At 46.5% G+C, this 20,108-nt stretch overlaps 1 protein-coding gene across 6 annotated transcripts in view; it reads right to left on the bottom strand.

The window, feature by feature from the left end:
• Positions 1-647: 647 nt before the first annotated feature.
• Positions 648-20,108, bottom strand: part of FHL1 (four and a half LIM domains 1) — a 57,747-nt gene continuing 38,286 nt past the window's right edge. For 3 of the 6 annotated variants that reach the window (XM_043897255.1, XM_043897256.1, XM_043897257.1), the window contains exons 3-8: positions 5,027-5,208; positions 4,698-4,872; positions 3,920-4,089; positions 3,305-3,491; positions 2,534-2,733; positions 648-2,178 (exon numbers count right to left, since the gene is read on the bottom strand). In XM_043897255.1, coding sequence (XP_043753190.1) covers positions 2,095-2,178; positions 2,534-2,733; positions 3,305-3,491; positions 3,920-4,089; positions 4,698-4,872; positions 5,027-5,182 — 972 coding nt within the window. In that variant the 5' untranslated portion in view covers positions 5,183-5,208 and the 3' untranslated portion in view covers positions 648-2,094. Of the gene's footprint in view, positions 2,179-2,533; positions 2,734-3,304; positions 3,492-3,919; positions 4,090-4,697; positions 4,873-5,026; positions 5,209-6,383; positions 6,408-12,485; positions 12,641-20,108 lie in introns of those variants that run through there. The other 3 variants (XM_043897254.1, XM_043897258.1, XM_043897259.1) reach the window with 3 other exon arrangements.

Genomic DNA, 20,108 nt, shown 5'->3' with positions numbered 1-20,108 from the left:
GAAAGACCTCTGCTCCTGACTCTGCCTTTAGCTGAAATGTCCTTCCACCTGAGGAGCCTGCAGCAGACACCTGTGGCACTGGGCCCCCAGCACCATCCTGAAACAACTACGTGGTGTGGGCAGGTTGGATGCCCCAAGAACCTGAGCCTCAGGGGTGTGGCTGTGAGCCATGATCTAGAAGCTACCTCCACCTCTGTCCACACCATCTCCACATCCCCCACCCCTGAGATAGAGGGGCCCCAACGGGCAGCCTCCCAAATGACCAGTGTCCTTGAGCAGAATCACCTTCTTCTGAAGGCCTGGCAGTGGAGAAGTGGCCGCTGAGGCACAGCAGGGCTCCACATGGCACAGGGAAGGGCAGTCAGAACACAGACAGGATGACTTCTCGACACACTTCAGCTGCAATTCCCTTCTTGGCCAACCCCCTGGCCAATGGAAAGCAATGTGCTCTTTTTAAGGGTGATCAACATCTGGGAAACATTTTGGGTCAGAGTGGGGTTTTTTGTTGTTATTGTCCTTAACTGAATCCAAGTGCTGTTATGGGTTTCTTTTATCTTGTTTATAATTCGCGTAGTCATTCAGGTTTCTGGATCTCGGTATCACCTTAGAACAATTCCACCAGGCAGAATAAGAAGTCAGGAGGCAAGTTATTTATATGCTGCTTTATTTCTGTAAGGATACACGGAACTGTTAGATGATCATTGCTAATGACAAAATGTAGAAATGAGGCATCGGCTTCTCTAACCACTCCTATGAGAATGTTAATATGCATTGTCATTACATGTGTACTCTTGATATTGTCTCATTATACTATGTAATATAACAATGTAGCTAGAATACAGTAAATAGGGGATCCTGCAACTCAGGTAAGCACTACGTGGAACTCTGGTTCTGCCTATGGGCACAATGTCCTCCATGCTCTCCCAGAGCCAGCTAAGCTCTGGAGGAACAGTCCTCAGAATCACAAGAGAAGGGAATTGGCGGGCCTGTTTAACACACGGACACACAGCAGACAAGTACTATGTTACAAGGGATTCCACTTGTCACTGCTGGGAAATGTCATATCCGTGTCAATGATAGTTCTGGTGCCTGCTCACCTACCCCTCTTGAGTTTTATTGTTACTTCTGTAGGATGAATTCAAAACTGTAGGAACATATAAGGGGGCTAAAATATTCTCATGCAAGTCTCCAAACCCATAAACTATGTTGCTATTAATTAAAACAAAGGAATTATTAATTAAAAAAAGATAAAAGGACAGCTGGGTTAGTTTTGTTAAGCTTCCAAAAGTATTCACTGTGATGACGTTCTTCTGAAACAGGCTCGTTTTCTCAGATCTGCCTACACTTTCCAAATCACCTGTATGTTCCATGCTTGAAAGTAGGAACGCTCAGAAAACACGCCACATGGGGAAATCAAACGTTAGTACAGGGGAAAAGGTCAGTCGAGAATTACAGCTAAATTCAAATGTTAATTTTTTGGAAATTCGGATTAGTTATTTGAAAGCACAAAAAACAGAAGGAAGGTTTTGATGAGGAAGTTATTTAAACCATGCATTTCAGTAAGTTCTTTCTGCTCACAGAACAGGGTGAGCAGCTGAGTTGCAGCAGCCGCTGCAACTCTTGTGTCGTGTGATGATAATGTGGGTCCCAGCTGAGCCACGAGAGGTATCTCAGTGGGGTTTTAACTCTTAGGCTTCTTGCTTACATCACTAAGCAGCTACATGGTCAGCGCTTTTCTGCTCTATGATAAACATGCAGAAGAATCAATCTACTTAAGTATTTGTTTCCTAATTGCAGCTTTGGAGAAATAAACTTTGCTGCAGGCTTGCTTTTTGCTAAATCCTAATATGATCACTGTGTGCCCTTAACTCAAGTAATAACTGTAAAATGGGAGAAAAGACAGAAGGAGCAACTCTGAAGAGGTGAAAGGCCGCTCTTGCCCTACGGGTGGTGTCAGGCAGAGGGCAAGGACACAAGGAACAAGACTCAAATTCCATTTTACAGGACAGGAGCCCCTGTCACTTTACAGCTTTTTGGCACAGTCGGGGCAATACACTTGCTCCTGGTGGAAAACAAAGCGCTTGTTGGCCAGATTCACGGAGCATTTTTTGCAGTGGAAGCAGTAGTCGTGCCAGGATTGTCCTTCATAGGCCACCACACTGGAGCCTTTACCAAACCCTGTGGAGGAAACAAAAGCGGACAAGAACGACAGCTGAGTGGACACAGGTGGCAGCCAGGCTGCCGCCTTTGCCCATTCATGGAGCCGACAAGCACGCAGGCTGCGTCTGCCTGGTGCCCGGCCCCCCGCTCCACCACGCACTGTCCCCCACGCCGCCGGGACCTGAGAAGATGCCAGAGCTCCGCCGAGGCACCCCTGCTCTCCAGAACCCACATCCCCAGCCACCGCCATCGCCCTGTGACTGACGCGCACCGACCTCCCAGCACAACCAGTTTCTTTGATTTAGGTCAGGGCCATGGCATCAAAGTGGCCACCAGGAGGCAAACTTGGGCTGTTTGTGGGGTGTGCACTTACCGGGCCTCGAGGAGCTGCTAAGCTTCGATTTTTTCTATAAAGAACCACCACCCACGAGGGACAAGTCCTCTCTCCACCCGGATGCCTGCCCCGGAGGTTGGCGCTGGGAAACAGGGTGAGAGGCAAGCGTTTCCCGTGGCACACTGGGGGCTTCCTAGCTTTAGAGACTGGGTGGCTCACTCTTGACACAGTCCTTTTCCCTGAGGATGGCAAAAGTCTTCTCAAATGTACATTTCAAGGCTCCCCGGGAGACGGGAAAATTGGAGGCGGGGGGAGAGGGCCCAGGGCACGTGGACCGCGGCCGCGAGATGAGGAATGAAGTGATTAGCTCGGCTCCTGATCGCAAAAGAACTGCCCACCGGCACCTCTGAGCTAGCCTTCTGCTACGGGGGGTGTTCTCATCCCAGCTTCTCACTTTCCGGCCTCCCCCCTCCCCCCTCCCCCACCCAAGCCCACCGTGCTCCTCTCCCCCACCCCTCCCCCCAGTATCCCCCCTGCGCAGTGCCTGCCCGTGGCCGTGGGTCTCAGGCTCGTGATCTCCGGCAGCGGCGTAAGTTAGTCGGCAGTAGTCAGAAGTGTTCTGTGTTGCAAAGGCTAACCTGGCCTGGGGGAGAATCCAAACTACTTGGGGGCCTTCGGGACCACAATGGCAGGGGGAGAAGGGCATTCTTTGGGGCCTTTGTGGATGAAACCGACGACGTAGGAAAATGAGAGATGGTTACCATGCGCAAAACCTAGCCTGGCAGACTTAGCAAGGACTCTTTAGCCTACCAGTGATTGGGTTCTTGCATCCAGCACACTTCTTGGCCACAAAGTTCTTGTAGCAATCCACGCAGTAATACTGGTCCTCCACAGCGGTGAAACGCTGCCCAGCCAGCTTCTTAGAGCAGGTAACACACACAAAGCACTCGGCATGCCAGGGCTGATCCTGGTAAGTGATTCCTCCAGATGTGATGGCCTAGACCAGGGAGTGTAGCACCGGATTCAGATTCAACAACCATTAGGTTGAATGCCTACTACGTGCCAGGCACTGTGCTGGGCGCTCTGGTCTACAGTATCTCATTAAATCACCACAACGGCCATGGGAGGCAGGTGCTATTATTATCCCCCAGTTACAGATGAAGACACTGAGGCTCAGAGAAGATGAGCCCCTGTGCAAGGTTACTACATAGCAACTGGGTGCAGGAGGCCGGCCTCCAGAGCCAGTGTGCCCTTGAACAGCCTGCCTTGGCCTGGGCGCTGCTTTCTACTACCACAGTCTCCTCATCTGTAAAACGAGAATGATAATTCCTACGTCACAGGGCTGTCGTGAGGATGGAATGGGATAGTGTGTGTGCAAGTGCTCTGCAAACTGTCAAACACTGCCAGAACTCCCTTGACACGTACCTTGTTGCACTTCACGCAGTGCTTGGCAAACTTGGTCTCATGGCAAGTCACGCAGTAGAAGTCCTCCCCTTTAGGGAAGAAGCTTCCTGTCCCGATGACTTGCTTGCAGTTGCTGCAGGTGAAGCAGTCCTTGTGCCAGACAGTGCCCTTGTACTCCACGTTCTGATCTCCTGTGGGGTGGGGGGAAGCGAAGGGGTAGCCACTGGCAGTGCCCTGCAGGGGGCTGCATCCGCTCGGGGTGCCACCTGGGCCCTCCAGAGTGGATGGAATGCAGGCCCTGCAGTGCTTGGGCCCCATGCTTCCATTCACCTACCCACGGGGAGTTCTCCACCACGTCCTCCATGTAGTCATGCCCACCCAGACTCTGTCAGGAAGGGAACCCCGGCCGTGGTGATTTAGGGTCAGATGCCTGAATCCCCACTCCCCCACCCCCATGGCTTTTGTGGATGCAGAGATGCAATGTGACCCAGAATTACACCCTAAGGAAGAAGCATGCTTCGATCACTTACTATCCCAAATGAGAAAGCGCTACATACTTTTCACTTCCTTCTCTTGCCACAGACAGTTCTCTCCAGTGTTCTTTTAGCTGCCAGGTGTGTGCGTGTGTGCAAGCATATATGTGTACACATATATTCAGGTATATATATGCGTGCATATATACGCTGAACTCCAGCAGCGGCTCCCCGAGGCTCCAGCCCCATCCCCGCAAGCAACCCCTCGCCACGTCTGCCCTCAGGGCCTCCTCCCTGGCTGCCCCGGGGCTGAGTGTGGCTGGTACCTGCTACGATGGGCTTGAAGCAGCCCTTGCACTTGGGGTTGTCCTCCCGAGTGGTGCACTTGTTGCACAGGATCTTGTTGTCCTTGGCCACGAAGGTCTCACTGGCCAAGGGCTGGAGGCACTTGGAGCAGCGGAAGCAGGTGTCGTGCCAGTAGCGGTTCTTGTAGTGCACCTCCTGGGAACCGAGCGGTGGCCGGGCACGGTGAGCAAGACCTCCCCACACGACCACACAGTCCCCCTGCCTCCCTGCCCAGAGCCCAAGCAGAAGGGCCAGGGCCCCATCCACATCCCCCCGGCCCCTCCCGCCCGCCCCCCACAGCCGCCACTACCTTGGAGTCGGCGCCGATGGGCTTGCGGCACTCCACACACGTGTTGGCGCAGAACTTGTCGAAGCACTTGAGGCAGCAGTGGTGGCCGTCCTTCTGCACGTACTTCTTCCCCTGCAGGTTGTCCCTGCAGTAGTGGCAGTCGAACTTCTCAGCCATGGTGCCTACTTTATAGCTGGAAGGACCTGTGGGGGGCCAACAGGAGGGACAAAGAGCCAAGGGTTAGGCTGGAGTGTGCCTGAGGGACTCCAGGGAGGCCACCCCGGGACCCAGGCAACAGGCACCTCACCAAGACACCCGCAACAAAAGCATCCTGCCATGAGTCCCTGGCACCCTGAAGCGGTGGGCAGGGGGCGGTTGGTAAGCGAGGGCAGGGCTGGGATGGGGCAGGCTGGAGAGGGGAGGCTGGTCTACACCAAAGGACACGCTGCTCTGGGTCGAGTCAGCAGGTGGCAGCTCGTGGGCTCCCCCTTCACAGGAACGAGGTGCCCAGATCCTCACTAGAGACCCAACCAGGAGCCCCGCCACCCTCCCCGACTTTCTCAGCACCGAGAGTATCGTCTGGAGGCCCCGCTCTCCTCCTAGCCGCAAAGTTCAGTTCATCTGAACAAAAACTTACTGCTGACTCTGGACCACGCTAGGCATGGAAGCAATACTTAGTCATTTATTTTAAATGTCTGCATTTATTTTAAACCTGCCAGAGCACTTTTTAATCCCTACAAAGATCCTAAAGAATTATTACAAGATACTTTACTAACTTTCAAAGCCCAAGCATTCAGGCAAAAGAGAACTTATTAAAATGGCACTCTCCATAGGTACCAGCCAGTTTGGCAATTGAAAACTATTTGTCACAGTGAGATTTTGAGATGAGCCAAAATCAAATTCCCCTTCGTTAGAGCATCTGAAGATCAATATGGTTAATAACCTATATGATTTAGAACATTTGCTTTTTTTTTAAAAAATTGCAACTGTAAAGTATAATCTGGGCAAAAATGACTTTTAAAAGGTTTTAAGTTGATTATTCCAAGAACCCCTTCCACTTTGTTCCTAGGAACAACTCCCCTTGCCCCCTCCCCACCCCAAAGTCATAGCCCATAAAAAGCACTCTGAATCCTGCTACTTAAAAGGTAACAAATGTGAGTTTCTATTAGCTCCCAACTTTTGAAAGCATATGCTAATTTCTTCCTCTCTCCCTGAAAAAGAAATTTACACTGCTAAATAGACAATGATTATTTAATTTGCCCAGGAAACACAAAAATAGACACTATTTTCTCCAGCTACCCACAAACATGGTTATTGTGTGAGCGAACATCCCAGGAGTAATTTAGAGAGAAAGGAGGGAAGAGGAAAGAGCACTTGCCTGGTACTCACCGTAGCTCTTCCGCTAACTGAACAGCCCCGGACTCCAACTCTGGGTCCCAGTCCCAGTTTTTTTTTTTTTTTTTTTAATACAAACACATGTCCACGTTGTTTGGATCCTGTTGCCGCAGGCAACCAAACAGCAGAGTGAGCTAAGGAAACCACACCCTGTGTCTGAGCAGCGCCAGGGAAGGCGGTGAACTCTCACTCAGAACCAGCAGCCTCCAGACAAGGGCGGGTGCTCGCCTCCCCCACCACCGACCCCATCAAGTTCCAGCTCCCACAGACAGACCCTCCTCTCCAGACACCCGACAACTGAAGACAAGGAGTGACATTCTTCTGTGAAGACAGGGGCTTGGGACAGTTGTGTCACAGTTCAGAGATTTGAGACCTGAGAAAAGTTCTTACTTGTACTTTCCCCCCAAAAGAAAACTGGGGTGCCCCCCATAAGTGGGTTAGAAAAGAAAAGCAGAGCCGCGATGAAGCCAGGTCTATCTCCTTGAACTACACACTGCGTACTTAAGGGAGCTTTTAAACTGTCTTCAGCCCCTGTGTACATGGGCCAGAGTGCCTGTCACAGGGATAGAATGTTGACAATCACTCTCCTTAATTCATTCTTGTTGGCCTTTCACATGCCACATAAAATCCTTGTCTTATTAGCTTTTCCATATTGAAATTGTACACTCAACAAAGATTTACTTTCTTGTTAAGAGCTTCATGGAGAAACCAAATAAATCTCCAGTAAGTGCCAGGAAATTAAATTCTCAGTGGCTCCTAAATGCCATTTGGCAGGAAATCAGAATTTGTAAGATTAGACAGTGCTGGCTTCCTGTGTGGCTAGTAACCATGGCGGATTTAGTCCTTCACCGACTATCTTCTTGGACCATATTTGAAGATCCCTCCCTCTCTCTTACCAAAGTCTACAGAAGTCTGAACCCAACTCATTTTAATATATATCATTCTCTTTTGATATTGTCCAAAATAGAAATGGATTCTAATATTTCTATCCCAGAGTACCATACATAGACCCAGTATTTCTGAGTCCTAGCTTTATGGTAAAAATACAGATATTCATGTCATACCAAAAAAGACTACCAGAAAACACAGTGATTTCTATGTAGAGGTTTTTGAGAGAAGGAAAACCACTGTGGTCCACAGTACCAAAAGATCTTACCTGCCAAACCCTTCCCAGCTTAAAACTACATACTTTCAAATAACTACTTTACCAATGCCAAGTTCTTCACTGGTTAATTTTCATAGTTCTGGAACATGACTTGCTCAGAGTTTCTAGGCACCCAATGAACTAATCCATAATCCATGGCTCAGCAATGAACACAGCAGAAAAAGGGTATGTTGAAAACAGACTCTGCCAGTGAAACTGTTCACACCTACAGTACACGGTTGTAAACCAAGCAGAAGGAAAATTCAGTGGATCAACCCCTGGTTAATGGTACCACTAAGGAAAGTCTGACCACTTGGTATTTTTGAATCCCCGCTATAGGCATTACTTTTTCTTTCTGTAGGATGAAAAGTCCAGGGTTATTTCATATGTCCCACCACAGCATACATAAACCCAGAGAGTGTGTATCCAGATGGAGTGACAGATTTCAAAGGGCATACCCTTTTAGAACAATTTCCACAGCTGACTTGAGCCCTTTTCATGTGTGTGGAAACACTTATTTGTCAAGATAAAATAGGCACTTCTAGGAATGCGGGCTTTATTGCCTAATACATAAATAGGCTGGAAATACTTGAAGCATGTTAACAATGTCGATGTCAAATTCATGAACTTTAGTACTTTTCTGCAATAAATCCAAATAAGTGGAACTTGGGCAACCTGAATGAGCTTACCTCGTGTTATTCTAACTTTATGATTATTTGGTCAAAAACTATTTCAAACCTTCATGCAGAATACTTAGATAGAAGCTGGGGTAATACATTCCTGCTGCAGAAATAGTTACCACAACAGAACTCTGCAAAAAATATGGATAACGTGCACAAGAGCAAAATATTGTTACTACTTGTCATCAAATAGATTAATAACTCTAAGAAAATGGCTTATAAATGACAATGCTGAGACAGACAGAAGTTCCTAAAAGACAGCAAACACTCTGATCTGTGGGCTCCACCAAAATGATCCACTGTGAAGATCTGACTTCATGAGAGAAAATCTCTACACTTTCCTTTTTTCCCCTTTGCTAGAAATAAGAGAATAGAGGGAAAAAATGGTGAAGATGGCATTTTTATCTCCTCTTTAATCTTAGTCAATGACATCCACTTAGGCGTTTAGCTCTTAGGGAACAATTTTCTACCTCCTTAGCAATTTCTAAATACGTGAAATACAAAACCTTTTAATCTTCCAAAATTTCCAGATCTCTCTGCCTTGGCCTACTGCTGTTATCAGGAAAGGGCAGGTCATCAATCAAAAGATGAAACACTGGATACATAACATTACAACGATCCTTCCCTTTAAGGTTGCCAGTCCCTGTCCAGAACATGTGTGCCCCAGGGGAGATCTCTGACTAATCTTACTTCACAGTGTGGCCCTCACTCCTGTGTGCTAGTGAGGTTCCTCCACCACAGGAAAGTTTGCAAGTACACTAGTAGCCCTGGAGAACCGATCCAGGGCCTGGGCGATGTGGGTCCCACAGTTCGTGCCTATGGATTGACAGGTGGAGGTGAGTTATCACTGTTAGCTTTGAAAACCTCTTTTATTAAAAACATTTAATAACAAATATTTCTGTTTTAGAAAATCAGGGGACTGCTCATGGGACTCTAAGGTGCTGATGTCCAGGTGACAGTCCTTTATAGACTTAGCCACTTGGAATGCAGCTGGAAATGTGACTGGGTGATCAAATTTTAGTATTTATTCCAAGATGGTAGCCTGACTTTCTCGCTATGCCTGCTTCAAAAGACACATCATTTTTCACTTAATAAACAAGCTTCCTCTTTCAGAAAATTCCTGAACTATATCCAACAGGCTAAGAGGGCCCTATATAAACCTCAGTATCTCAATAAAAAGTTTTGGCTTTCAATTTAATCATGTACACATACAAGAAATACAACATTACACAACATTTGTTTACTATAAACCTCTCATTAGAGAAGATACAATTTGTATTTAATAATCTTGTTTCTGTTTTCTACATATTCTCTCAGGGACTTCTTGCTAATCTTCATTTCCCCCCTCCTGCCCAAGTTGCTCACAATAAGAATATTTAAGGAAAAAGTGAATATTATGCCTAGGTAGCATTTTTCTAACTATGTGCTTTCCACGAGTGGCATAATGTACAGTATAAACAACGAACAGCAACTCAAATGGGAAAAAAATGTAGGTTATTTCTGGTCTGTTAATTGCTAAGTCCAACATACCAGGACATTAGTCACTCCATGTATAAATGCTGGCTTCTAAAGAAAGGGTAGACTGCTTTCCTGAGAACATTCAGCAGAGCAAACCCTCAGCTGATGAAAGGGAGGCTTATGCAGCAGCCACACCCGCACACCTGGAGATGCCACCCCCATGGGGGGCTCATGAGTCACCACTGAAAAGTCGGCTTTCAGAGAATTTCACGGAAAATTAGAAAGTCATTTTTGCCCTACAAACAGACCTCGTTCAGGAGGCTTCCAAAATGCCTGCAATTTCTCTTTTGGCTCATTGGTCACAGGTAACCCAGTTTAGATGACACCTGGGATCAGGAGGGGGGCTACGTAGAGATGATCCAATGAAACATTCCGTGCCCCTGAACTTCCCCTGGGCAGATCCTCTCCCAGAACTGCTCTGTTCTGACAGAGAGCTTTTCTGAACGTCGCACACAATACGTGCAGCACGTTCTGCCTTTCACACCGGAGAGAAAGGCCCGCTGACCTGGCAGCCAACAGAACGTGTGTTTTCTGTTTCTCTAGTTGTGGCAAAGTAGCAGGCGGTCATTTGGTAGTCATTGAAAGTACAAAACGTTCAGTTTTACCCTTGAACAAGGTTTCTGCTGCTGCTGCTGCTACGTCACTTCAGTCGTGTCCGATTCTGTGCAACCCCATAGACGGCAGCCCACCAGGCTCCCCCGTCCCTGGGATTCTCCAGGCAAGAACACTGGAGTGGGTTGCCATTTCCTTCTCCAGTGCATGAAAGTGAAAAGTGAAAGTGAAGTCGCTCAATTGTGTCCGACTCCTAGCGACCCCACAGACTGCAGCCTACCAGGCTCCTCCATCCATGGGATTTTACAGGCCAGAGTACTGGAGTGGGGTGCCATTGCCTTCTCCACAAGATTTCTGACTACCACTTTTCTGTGATTTCTGGAAGCCAGTCCACTGGGTCTTCTCCCCTTGCCCACTGTCCCCTTTACATTCTGGCCTGGAGAGAGAGCTACATGATTTCACTGCCCTCCCATCTGCCCCATCCTCAACTTTAAAGGCCGGGGTGGCGGGGGGCGGGGGAAGGAATGAAATCTGCAGAACTTTTTAAACGGTAAGTATTCAATACAAAAGCATCAGTTCTTGTCCTTGAAAGGTCCCCTCAGTATGTGGATGGTCCCTAAAAATGGATTATGACCCATCCAATCAGCAGAGCCTCTACTCCGTTCCCACAGAGTCCTTCACAGGGCACTAGGGGGCTTCTTTCTGTGAGCACTTCTTTCTCAACTGCTTTCATGGACCTATGAACCTAACGCAACAGAAGATGAGTTCTGATTAACTAAACTATTAAAATAGTTCCTGATTTCAAAAATCATCTAGATGGGGTCAGTAGTTTGTCTAGTCAGAGTCAGAGCCTTCAGATTTACATAAAAGTAATGTCAGGATTCGGTGCCATTTAAAAACTCAAGGTTGGGTGTGTTATAAACGTGTCACCTTTGAAATATATTTCCCTATTCTGTCACTTAACTGGTAAGTAAAACAGGGAGTTACTCTACCAGTTAACACACGTTCAAGGTCCACTGGAACAACTGCTACAACTGGCTAGTTTGTCTACACACAAAGAAAGTGTATGCTGGCAGATTACCACAATCTCAGGCGTGTGGTGCCATGTTTGCAAAGTGGCTCCTGAGGGTGGGGGGAAAAACAGACTGCTCTTGAACACTTGGGAACAAGGAATACATTGCATACTGATTCACTAAAGCAGTGCATTCCATTATAGTGTATTTGTTTTAAAATACCAGAAAAGAAGTTTAAAAGTATTTCCATTGTTTAAATATTGACAGTCAATTACAAGTTTTCAAAAATGTTTTTTCCAAAAGACTGCCACTGATAATTACTTTGGCCCTTAATCTGAAAGCTGAGAGATGGCACGAAGTGTCTGGTTGCTAAGAAAGGGAACTGTTACTTAGGCAGAAGGCAACAGAAACACAGCGACATTTCTGGCTTTGCAGGAGAGAGAGGCAGCAGGCTAACTCCAGAAAACTGGGCTTTCTGGGGGAAACTGGCCATCCTTCAGGCCTTTGGCCCTATCTTGGGAGTCTTGTCCATGGCCAAAGGGCTTTCTCAATGTCAGGAAAACTCTCATGGTAATGATAATGATGCTCCAGAGGTTTGGAAGCTTTGACCCCTTTTCTGATGAGAACAATTAATAATCTATGTGTCATATGAAAAGTATCATAGCTGTTTCTTCGGGAAAACTCAAAACACAGCTCAGAAAAGGAGAAGGTATGGTTAAGTCAGTATGGACTTTCTTAGTTATAAATCTTCCTCCTTCCAGCTCCATATTTGATTGACCTTTTCAAATACTTTAAATTCGATTTATAGCACTGATAAGATGAAGATTTGTATCTTATAAATAACAACAAAAAAGTCCTAATAACAAAGAAAACCTCTTTCCTCACACAGTCTCCTCCAGCTTCATAAGATGTCCTGGAAACCGTATGATATAGTAGTATATTTATATATTAAAAAATAAACTACTCAAACTGATGATTTCACTTGAGTAAGAATAATATTTTGTTGTGGAAACAGCAGTTGAAGAAGGCAAGGACAGAACAGAGATGAGCTAGACTTATTTACTATTTAGACAAGACTAAAATAATTTCATCAAAAAGTGTCTTTCAGACCAATGATATGGATTCAGTGCCTGAATAAAACTGTGCTTGCTAGAAGATAAAGAATATGAAGCTTTTACCTGAGTGTCTATGGGAAGCCATGGCTCAGAGACCAAGTTCAGGCAGGAGCAGCACCTACGCCAGTCTTCCCTCGAGCCCAGCTGATAAGGCTGCGGCTCAGTTGTGAACATACATTTAAGGGGAAGTGGCTAACACAAAAATAACCAAGAGCAGATGGCCCACCCCTCCCCAGAGATCACAACCTTAATCCCACTAGAAAATTCTTAACCATTTTAGGTGATCCAAGGGAGAAGAATAGGACCCAGTAAAAATACCAAACACTACATATAAATACCTGTGGGGCTACTCAGCATCCAAATTAGCTCCAGAGCCAGAAAGGCCACATAGAAAGTGATCCCTGTACCGGAATAAAATTTGGACTCAGCCCTGGCATACCTTAACGCTGAGCCACCCTCATTAATCCACTTTATATGCCTAAAGAGCTTGCATTTGGTCTTCTGGAGAGGTTTTGTGCTGTTAATGATAAAAGTAACTATAACAGATAAACTTATGTTACCAGTGTAATTAAAAGGGATTAGGCATGAAGAATATACAGATCAAGGGCATTATCTCTGTCCTCCTTGGTCTGCACCAGAGATCAGCAGAATATTGAAGAGGGCAATTCTAGCCATGTATCTCCTTAGTGTCAGCGTGGGGCAGGAAGGAGCGGCATACACGCATATATACCTACTACGGACGCCAAGGAAGAGACACTGTCCCATAAACAAAATCTCTTGCTTTTCACTGTCAGGGACAGTAAAAGTAGAAATAGGGACAAAGACATGGCATCCTAACATGCTCTAATGGCTTCACAGGCCATCTGCTGGCTGGAGGCTGGTCATTGGGATGGAGCTCCAGGAGGAGCCGAGGTCCTGAGGACGGTCTGTGAGTCCGTCCCCCACCTCTGTCCTGACCCTTCTCTGGCCTCATCCCTGCCCCCCTCAGCCTCACGCCCTCCAGACACACCCCACCTCAGGTCCCCCCAGCCATTCCCTAAGCACAGAGCCTCTCATGGCTGCTCCTCTGCTTCCTTCAAGGCTTTGCTCCAAGGCACTTTTGCAGTGCCATCTTCTTTGGCCACCCTGTTTAAAAGAGCAACCATGCTCCCCACCCCACTCTCCCTACTCTCCTCCCCAATTTGCTCCCCATGAAAGATGTGTGTTGAAAAAGTGAATTTAAAGACATGAGAAGCATTCATCAAGGCACATATGAAACGGAGAGGTAGTCCCACCTGGATTCCTAAAAAGTGGCCTTGGCCACTGAAGTTTAAGAAAAGGAGACAACCTTCACTCTGGGTCATGCCATGTCTCATCTAGTGCTTGTCACTAGTTTCACCCTATTCACGCATCCCCCCTTCCTCCCCACAGGCCGAGGGCCAGGGTCATGCTTTACTTGGCTTCCTGTTCCCAGATCCCACAGGTAAGCAATACGTGCTTCATGATGAATAAACCAATGGGTTTTCATGGTTCTTATGGGAAGATCCCCTGGAGAAGGAAATGGCAACCCACTCCAGTACTCTTGCCTGGAAAATTCCATGGACTGAGAAGCCTGATGGGCTACAGTCCATGGGGTCGCAAAGAGTCAGACACGACTGAGCGACTTCACTTCACTATGCTCTTCTAATGTTTAAAGAGAAGTTTTTCTAAAAGTTAACAAAAACTACCAATAATTCCTAGTTGGCTGTCAAATGACATAACAATAAAGTCCCAGATGGTACAGGCAGATTTATTACACATTAGTGTCAAAAAAAAAAAAAAAAAAAGCCTGGGGAAAGAGGGGAAGTGACATTGCCCTCCCGCCATGCCTCCACAGCCTCCTTCTTATCTCAGCTGATTGCATCCTGGCAGGGAGACTGGGCAGGCTGAACTATGCCGCACCCGTAATACAAACTCGAACTTTTCACTCAGAGGAAATGTTCTTATTTTATCAGATGATTAACCTTTACTAACCCTAAATTTTCAATTTTAGTGAGGTGTATTTTTAGGTAGAGCTAAGGTATTTTTAAATGTCTGTCTGGCCTGCTCTGAACAATAAGCTCAGTGACCCAGACACTGGGCCCCCAGGACCTTGAGCAAGAAGAGTAATTCCTTTATCCGCCTGGTCCTCATCAAAGGTGGCAACACAATACAGACAGACCAAGAGCCATATAAAATAAGCAAATACACCTAAATCTCTTTTTGAAACACAAGAGAAAACACAGAAGCAAGAGAACTGCTTTCTGAACATTCATTAATTAATCAACTCCAACAAGCCAGAGTGAGCTGGGAACTGGGGCAATGACAACAGCATTTATGTCGCAGTTTACACCAAGAAGGTGAACTCTGCATTAAAAAATTCATGAGGTATGACCACCATCTGCTTTGACATCTGTCCCCACTGCCCATGTCCTCAAGTCACAAAGCTACAACTTTCACAAAACCAAAACAGAGAAGGCCTTTTGCTGGGTGAAAATCAATTTCTCAGTAAGAAGAACAGGTGGTTCAGTGGTTCAGCAACCTTGACAGTTACTCAGCGTCTGAGCCACCTTTGTTACATATTAACAGCATGATGTGTGCCAACATCCTTAACAATCACTGCACTGTTTACAAAGCACCTTCATGAACTGTTGGTGGAGCTGGTTGGTGTTTGATGAACAAATCTCTTTAGCATCTGAAGGCCATGTTTCAGGCCTTTCAGCCTCTCCTGCTCCAGCAAACATCAGGATGATTTTCTGGTGAGTGTTGGGCATCACAACGTCTAAGTCTCCTCTCACAGGAGAACCCAAGAACCATTTCAGAGGTTAGCTACACACTCCTGTCATCCAACCACTCTGCATTTACATTTAACCTACCTTTGGCTCCAGCTGTAGATAACACCACCCCATCCATTCGTTGATTTTATAACACTTCCTGAACACATGTCTCACTGCGCAGTGCAAGATATTTTGCTGGTCACAAAGAATGAGGGACAGCCCTTCCTTTGCAGTGTACCAAGATCAACATACAGATGACTAGCAGGCAAGGCATGGCACACTGAGTATAAGACAGATGGAAAAGTGGTATCAAGATTTATCACAGTCAGAGATCACATCGGGTTCGGGGGACTGGACAAGGCTAGATGGCTGTGATGATATGTGCCCTGGTCCCTGAAGAATGGGGGAGACTGCAGCGCCCAGAGCAGGGGAGGGGGCATGCCAAGAAAGGGGACAGTGTGAGCAAAGGTATGAGAAGAGTGAGGCCCGCTCCAGAGGCAGGACGCAGCCCAGAGTGGGCAGGAGCGTATAGACAAGGGAGCCATAGTACACACCGCCTCACTTCCTCACTCACTCACTCCAGAAGCAGGGAGGGGCTCTGACAGGGAATGGTGGTTCCCCTCTGAGATGTCAGGAGGATGACCTACATGAAGGCACCCTGGGCAGTGGGCATGGAGAGGAGAGCTGAAAGGGACACTGGCACAGGACTTGAAAGGATAGCTTAGGTGCATTGGATGGGGAGAGGCACCACCCTGCTGAGGTCGTTCATGATTCTGGGTGATCAGGGAATCGATGGGGCACTTGGGAGGCAGAGCCAGTGTGGCGAAGAGTGGAGCTTTATAACAAGGTTCTTCTGAGATGTCCACAACTAAGCCCCTTTAATGGGATCCCACATGTCAAGCTAAGAGAGAAATAGGGATGAGGGTAAGGTCGGGTGGAATCATGTTCATGGGGATTCTCACCCTGCAATCGAACCTCAGAATCCCTACCTCACAAACAACTCTGGGAGGATCAAACTTCCAAAGTTCAAAGGGGCGCAACCTAAGAGTCAAACATGGCGAATTCAGTGACCCAGTTGGCCCACACCTTGGGAGTTTGTCACTCATGGCTTGGCTTGTGGTGATCCTTCTCCCTTTACCATAGTTTTCTTTTACTGAAGACATCGGAAAACTTACTCAGGTTTAGTTACTTGGCCATGAGTCCAGCCAGAGACAACAGGCTGATAACAACCTGAAATGGAGTAGTCGTGAACCTATCACTATTTTCACCTTAATTTTTCTCTTCCATTCTTCTTCTCCCCATGCCTGCTACTAACACATTAATACACTGCAAGTTTTAACTTTGTCAGGCTCCCCAGTCCCTCCGCCAACAACTTTCCCGAGCGACTCCAACCGCGAGATTAAGGCACCCAGTCATGCACTGAGACATGGTGTGATTCAATGTTGCGCTCTCCAGAGTATTTCTTGTCCTATGTGCTCTTGCCAGAAAAAGGCCAGGACAACTTCTGCCATCTCATGTTCCTGTCAATCTTTAGGGTGAGAAGAGTACTTTTTCTTACTGACAAGCCAAATTTTGCAAAGTCACTGCTTAAGTGTCACAACCGGTCAAAGAATAAAACAAGGGGACCCCAAGAACCATAAAAGGGGCAATTATATCAGGTAAGATCCAAATGAAAGCAAACCTGGAATTTTTCCTCCCCAAAGAGGAAGCTTTCGCTCAAGAAAGGGTGGCTATCAAAGGGAAAGATCTGTTATAAGTGAGATAAAATACATGGAACAGAAGACCCTGGCACTAGCAGAGCACGTTGAAAATGTTCATTCACTCCCGTGAAGGCCTGTTCATTTCACAATTCACCAGGGCTCAGAAAATTTCCATGAAAGACTCACAGATCAAGCATTTCAACACGTGCCATGGCCTCTGCCATTTGACTTTTTAAAATGTCACTCCATGATTAGTAACAGTTTTAAATGTTTCCTGTCCCCAAAGTCTGCCCCTTCCCATACTGCTCCTACACTCTCACCAAGATGTAGGAACTATCCTAACCACACCCCAGAGATGTTTCTGTGGCCTTCTAACCAGAAAACACCATCAGGACAACAGTGAAGAAATGACTTTCAAGGTGAGCCACTATGATGATCTCAGATTTAAATATATATATTTGAAGTGTCACTTAAAAGAGGAAATAAAAAGGAAGTGAGAAAAATCAGAAAGAGTTTTAGAAGGAAATTTAGAATACAAACAGAATTTTGATCAGAGGAAAATGAACACTTCATGAAACTGAGAAGCTCGTAAGGACAAATCTTTGTCATATTTTAGGTGTTAAAATTCTCTTCCAGTCTATTTCTACCAGCCACTTGTGATATATCTGTTTTAGTTCCATGTTGCCATGTGCCATGACTCAAAACACCCTTTCAATCATGCGAAGTCCTGGCATTTACCAAGCCCCCACCTGTTATGGACATTTCAAGCCTCTGATAGATGCTTGAGAGCTAAACATTCCATGAACCTGGCCTATAATTTAGACAGCTGATTAATATATATAACAGGAAAGAACAGCAAATCAAATAAGCTTCCATCTCCTTACTCTTAACTCTGCTACCTGGGACCAGAGGTATGATCATAATACCTTATGAGCCCTGCTTCAGGGTGTGATATCTTCGCTAGTAACATACAACCTGTCTTCAGGCATCAAAGGACTGGAATAACTGCATCCCTTCATTATGCATCGGTGCTTTCAACTCCCAAATGGGGAAGCCCCACAATTCAGGGTTGAAGTTGCAAACACGAGTGGTTCTCTGGAGTTAGTCATGGTGCCCAGAAGTGAGTGTGAGGGCACAGGGGCAGGACAGGCTTCCAGCCATGATCTGAGCATCACTCAGGAAGTTTAGAGTTTGTTAGGCAATAGGGCCTGAGAAGGAGTCCACAGCCAAAGTGGCAGAAGCCACCACAGGTCACACACTCGGGAAGCCTCCATCACGTTTACCTCAAACCCCAAACCTTGTTAGTTTTCCAGTGGTATGTTAATCAAAGAGAACAAGCATATGAATACAGACTGAATGTAAACAAGACCAGGCTGTCAGAGGCAGGAAAACCCAAACGAATGGTGATGGCGATCACTGTACTCAATGGGACTCAGATGAAATGGTTCAGACCGCACCATAACTATTTTGGAAGGTTTCCACAAAAGAAAATCAAGTCTTAATTTTATATGAGATTGTTTGAGCAAATAACATTGTTCTAAGACAAATAACATAGAATTTGCCTTGAGTTTAATATGGGGTTATGTTTTTTAAAGTTTCAAAGGAATACAGTATAGTAGCTAAGAGCATGGGCTGTGGAGCCAGAATGTCTAGAATTGACTCTTGCCTCCTCCACTTAGTGGTTGTGTCCGAGCACGTATTAGTTAACTTCTCTGTGAGTCTGCTCATTTTTAAAATGGGGATAACAAGAGTACCTAACCTTAACAGGGCTGTCATGAAAAATGAAACAGTAAATACTGGCAACATTTAGAACAGTGGTTAGGACACAGCAAGTACAACCTATTTTTATTTATTCAATTTCACTCTAAAAATACGGATGTTCCAAGAAGCAGATTCCTGCAAAAGAGGAATGTATCTTCAATTCACAGGGGATATGTGGAAAAAAAGATAAGAGCTCAGGATCTTGGCCAAGAGCCCAGCTGCAAGGATTTTGGGCCCGAGAATGACTGAGGCCACCAAGAGCAATTCTGAAAATCCTAGGAATTCAGAGGAATCAGTCTCTGGCAGCAGGACTGTCCAGGGGGAGAACTGTCCCTCCCATATTTTCAAGGAGGTTTACAGATGACAGAGCCCTATGGAGATTGAAACTCTGCTCTTTCAATCCTCTAGTGAAAAGACAGGACCCGCTAGATCTAGGTCCCCTGCTCAGTCTTGGGCTGGGGAAGGATCTTCCCCATGTCCCTCCTACATGTAAGGGCCTAGTGAGCCCAGTGGATGATCAGACCTTCCTACATGATCAAAAAGTCCTTGCTTTGATGAAGTCAATTAATGAGATATGCCCCCTGTGGCTCACACCTTTATCTTCAGTTTGCTTATGAAGATGAACAAGAAGAGGCTGCCTGTACTCCAGGAACCACAGCTTAGTCTTGGATCATGTGAGTTCATTCAGAATGAATGCCAAGGACACGCATCTTAAGACGTGGTCTTCTTAAGCCACTTACAAGATGAGGTAAGGCTGCTTGTGGGGAGACTTCGCTTGAGTGAGCACACTCAGGCCAAAGGTCTCAGAAGTGGCAGAGCTGAGACTGTGCACTGTCTAACCCATCCCTGAGCCAGGATAGACTGTGGTCACCCTGCTGTGCCCAACCCAAGATGAGCTCAAGTGTAAGCACCTGGAGTGGGGAAGACTGACAGGAGACTGTTCTCTGACCAACCCATGGAGTGGCTGATGCTGCGATGGCAATGGCCCAGCACCTATGAACACTTGGTGACTAGGGGAAGAGAGGTCACACTGTCAGGTCCACCAATCTCACCCCAGAGCCCCAAAGCTAAGCTCCTCCTATTAGAAAGGGCTCCTCAAACCCTGTGGCTCAACATGACCCAGAGAACCCAAGAAGTGGTGGCTCAGTGGCTCACTGGGGAGGCAGGCTAGGGGCAGGGGTTGCTCTGAGGCAAGCTGTGAGGAGAGGAAGGGCACAGTTCTCCAAAGATTCTGAGGCTTCTTTGAAACCTCCCATCACTTTCTCTCTTAGCGGCAGGGAGTGGGGAATGCCTGTAGCCACCATTTCTCAATCCCATATAACTGAAAATCCTTTAGTAATTTTGCTTAAAAGTCTATCAACCAGGACTTCATCGGGGTTAACAATGTTCCACTAGAAAACAGAAAGATCACTGGTGGGTATTAGTGAAAGTAGCTAAGGATATGAAGTTTT

This window comes from Cervus elaphus, chromosome X (genome assembly GCF_910594005.1).
Source record: "Cervus elaphus chromosome X, mCerEla1.1, whole genome shotgun sequence".
In the NCBI taxonomy this organism is placed as follows: Eukaryota; Metazoa; Chordata; class Mammalia; order Artiodactyla; family Cervidae; genus Cervus; species Cervus elaphus.
This window is presented reverse-complemented; position numbering and strand designations above follow the sequence as displayed.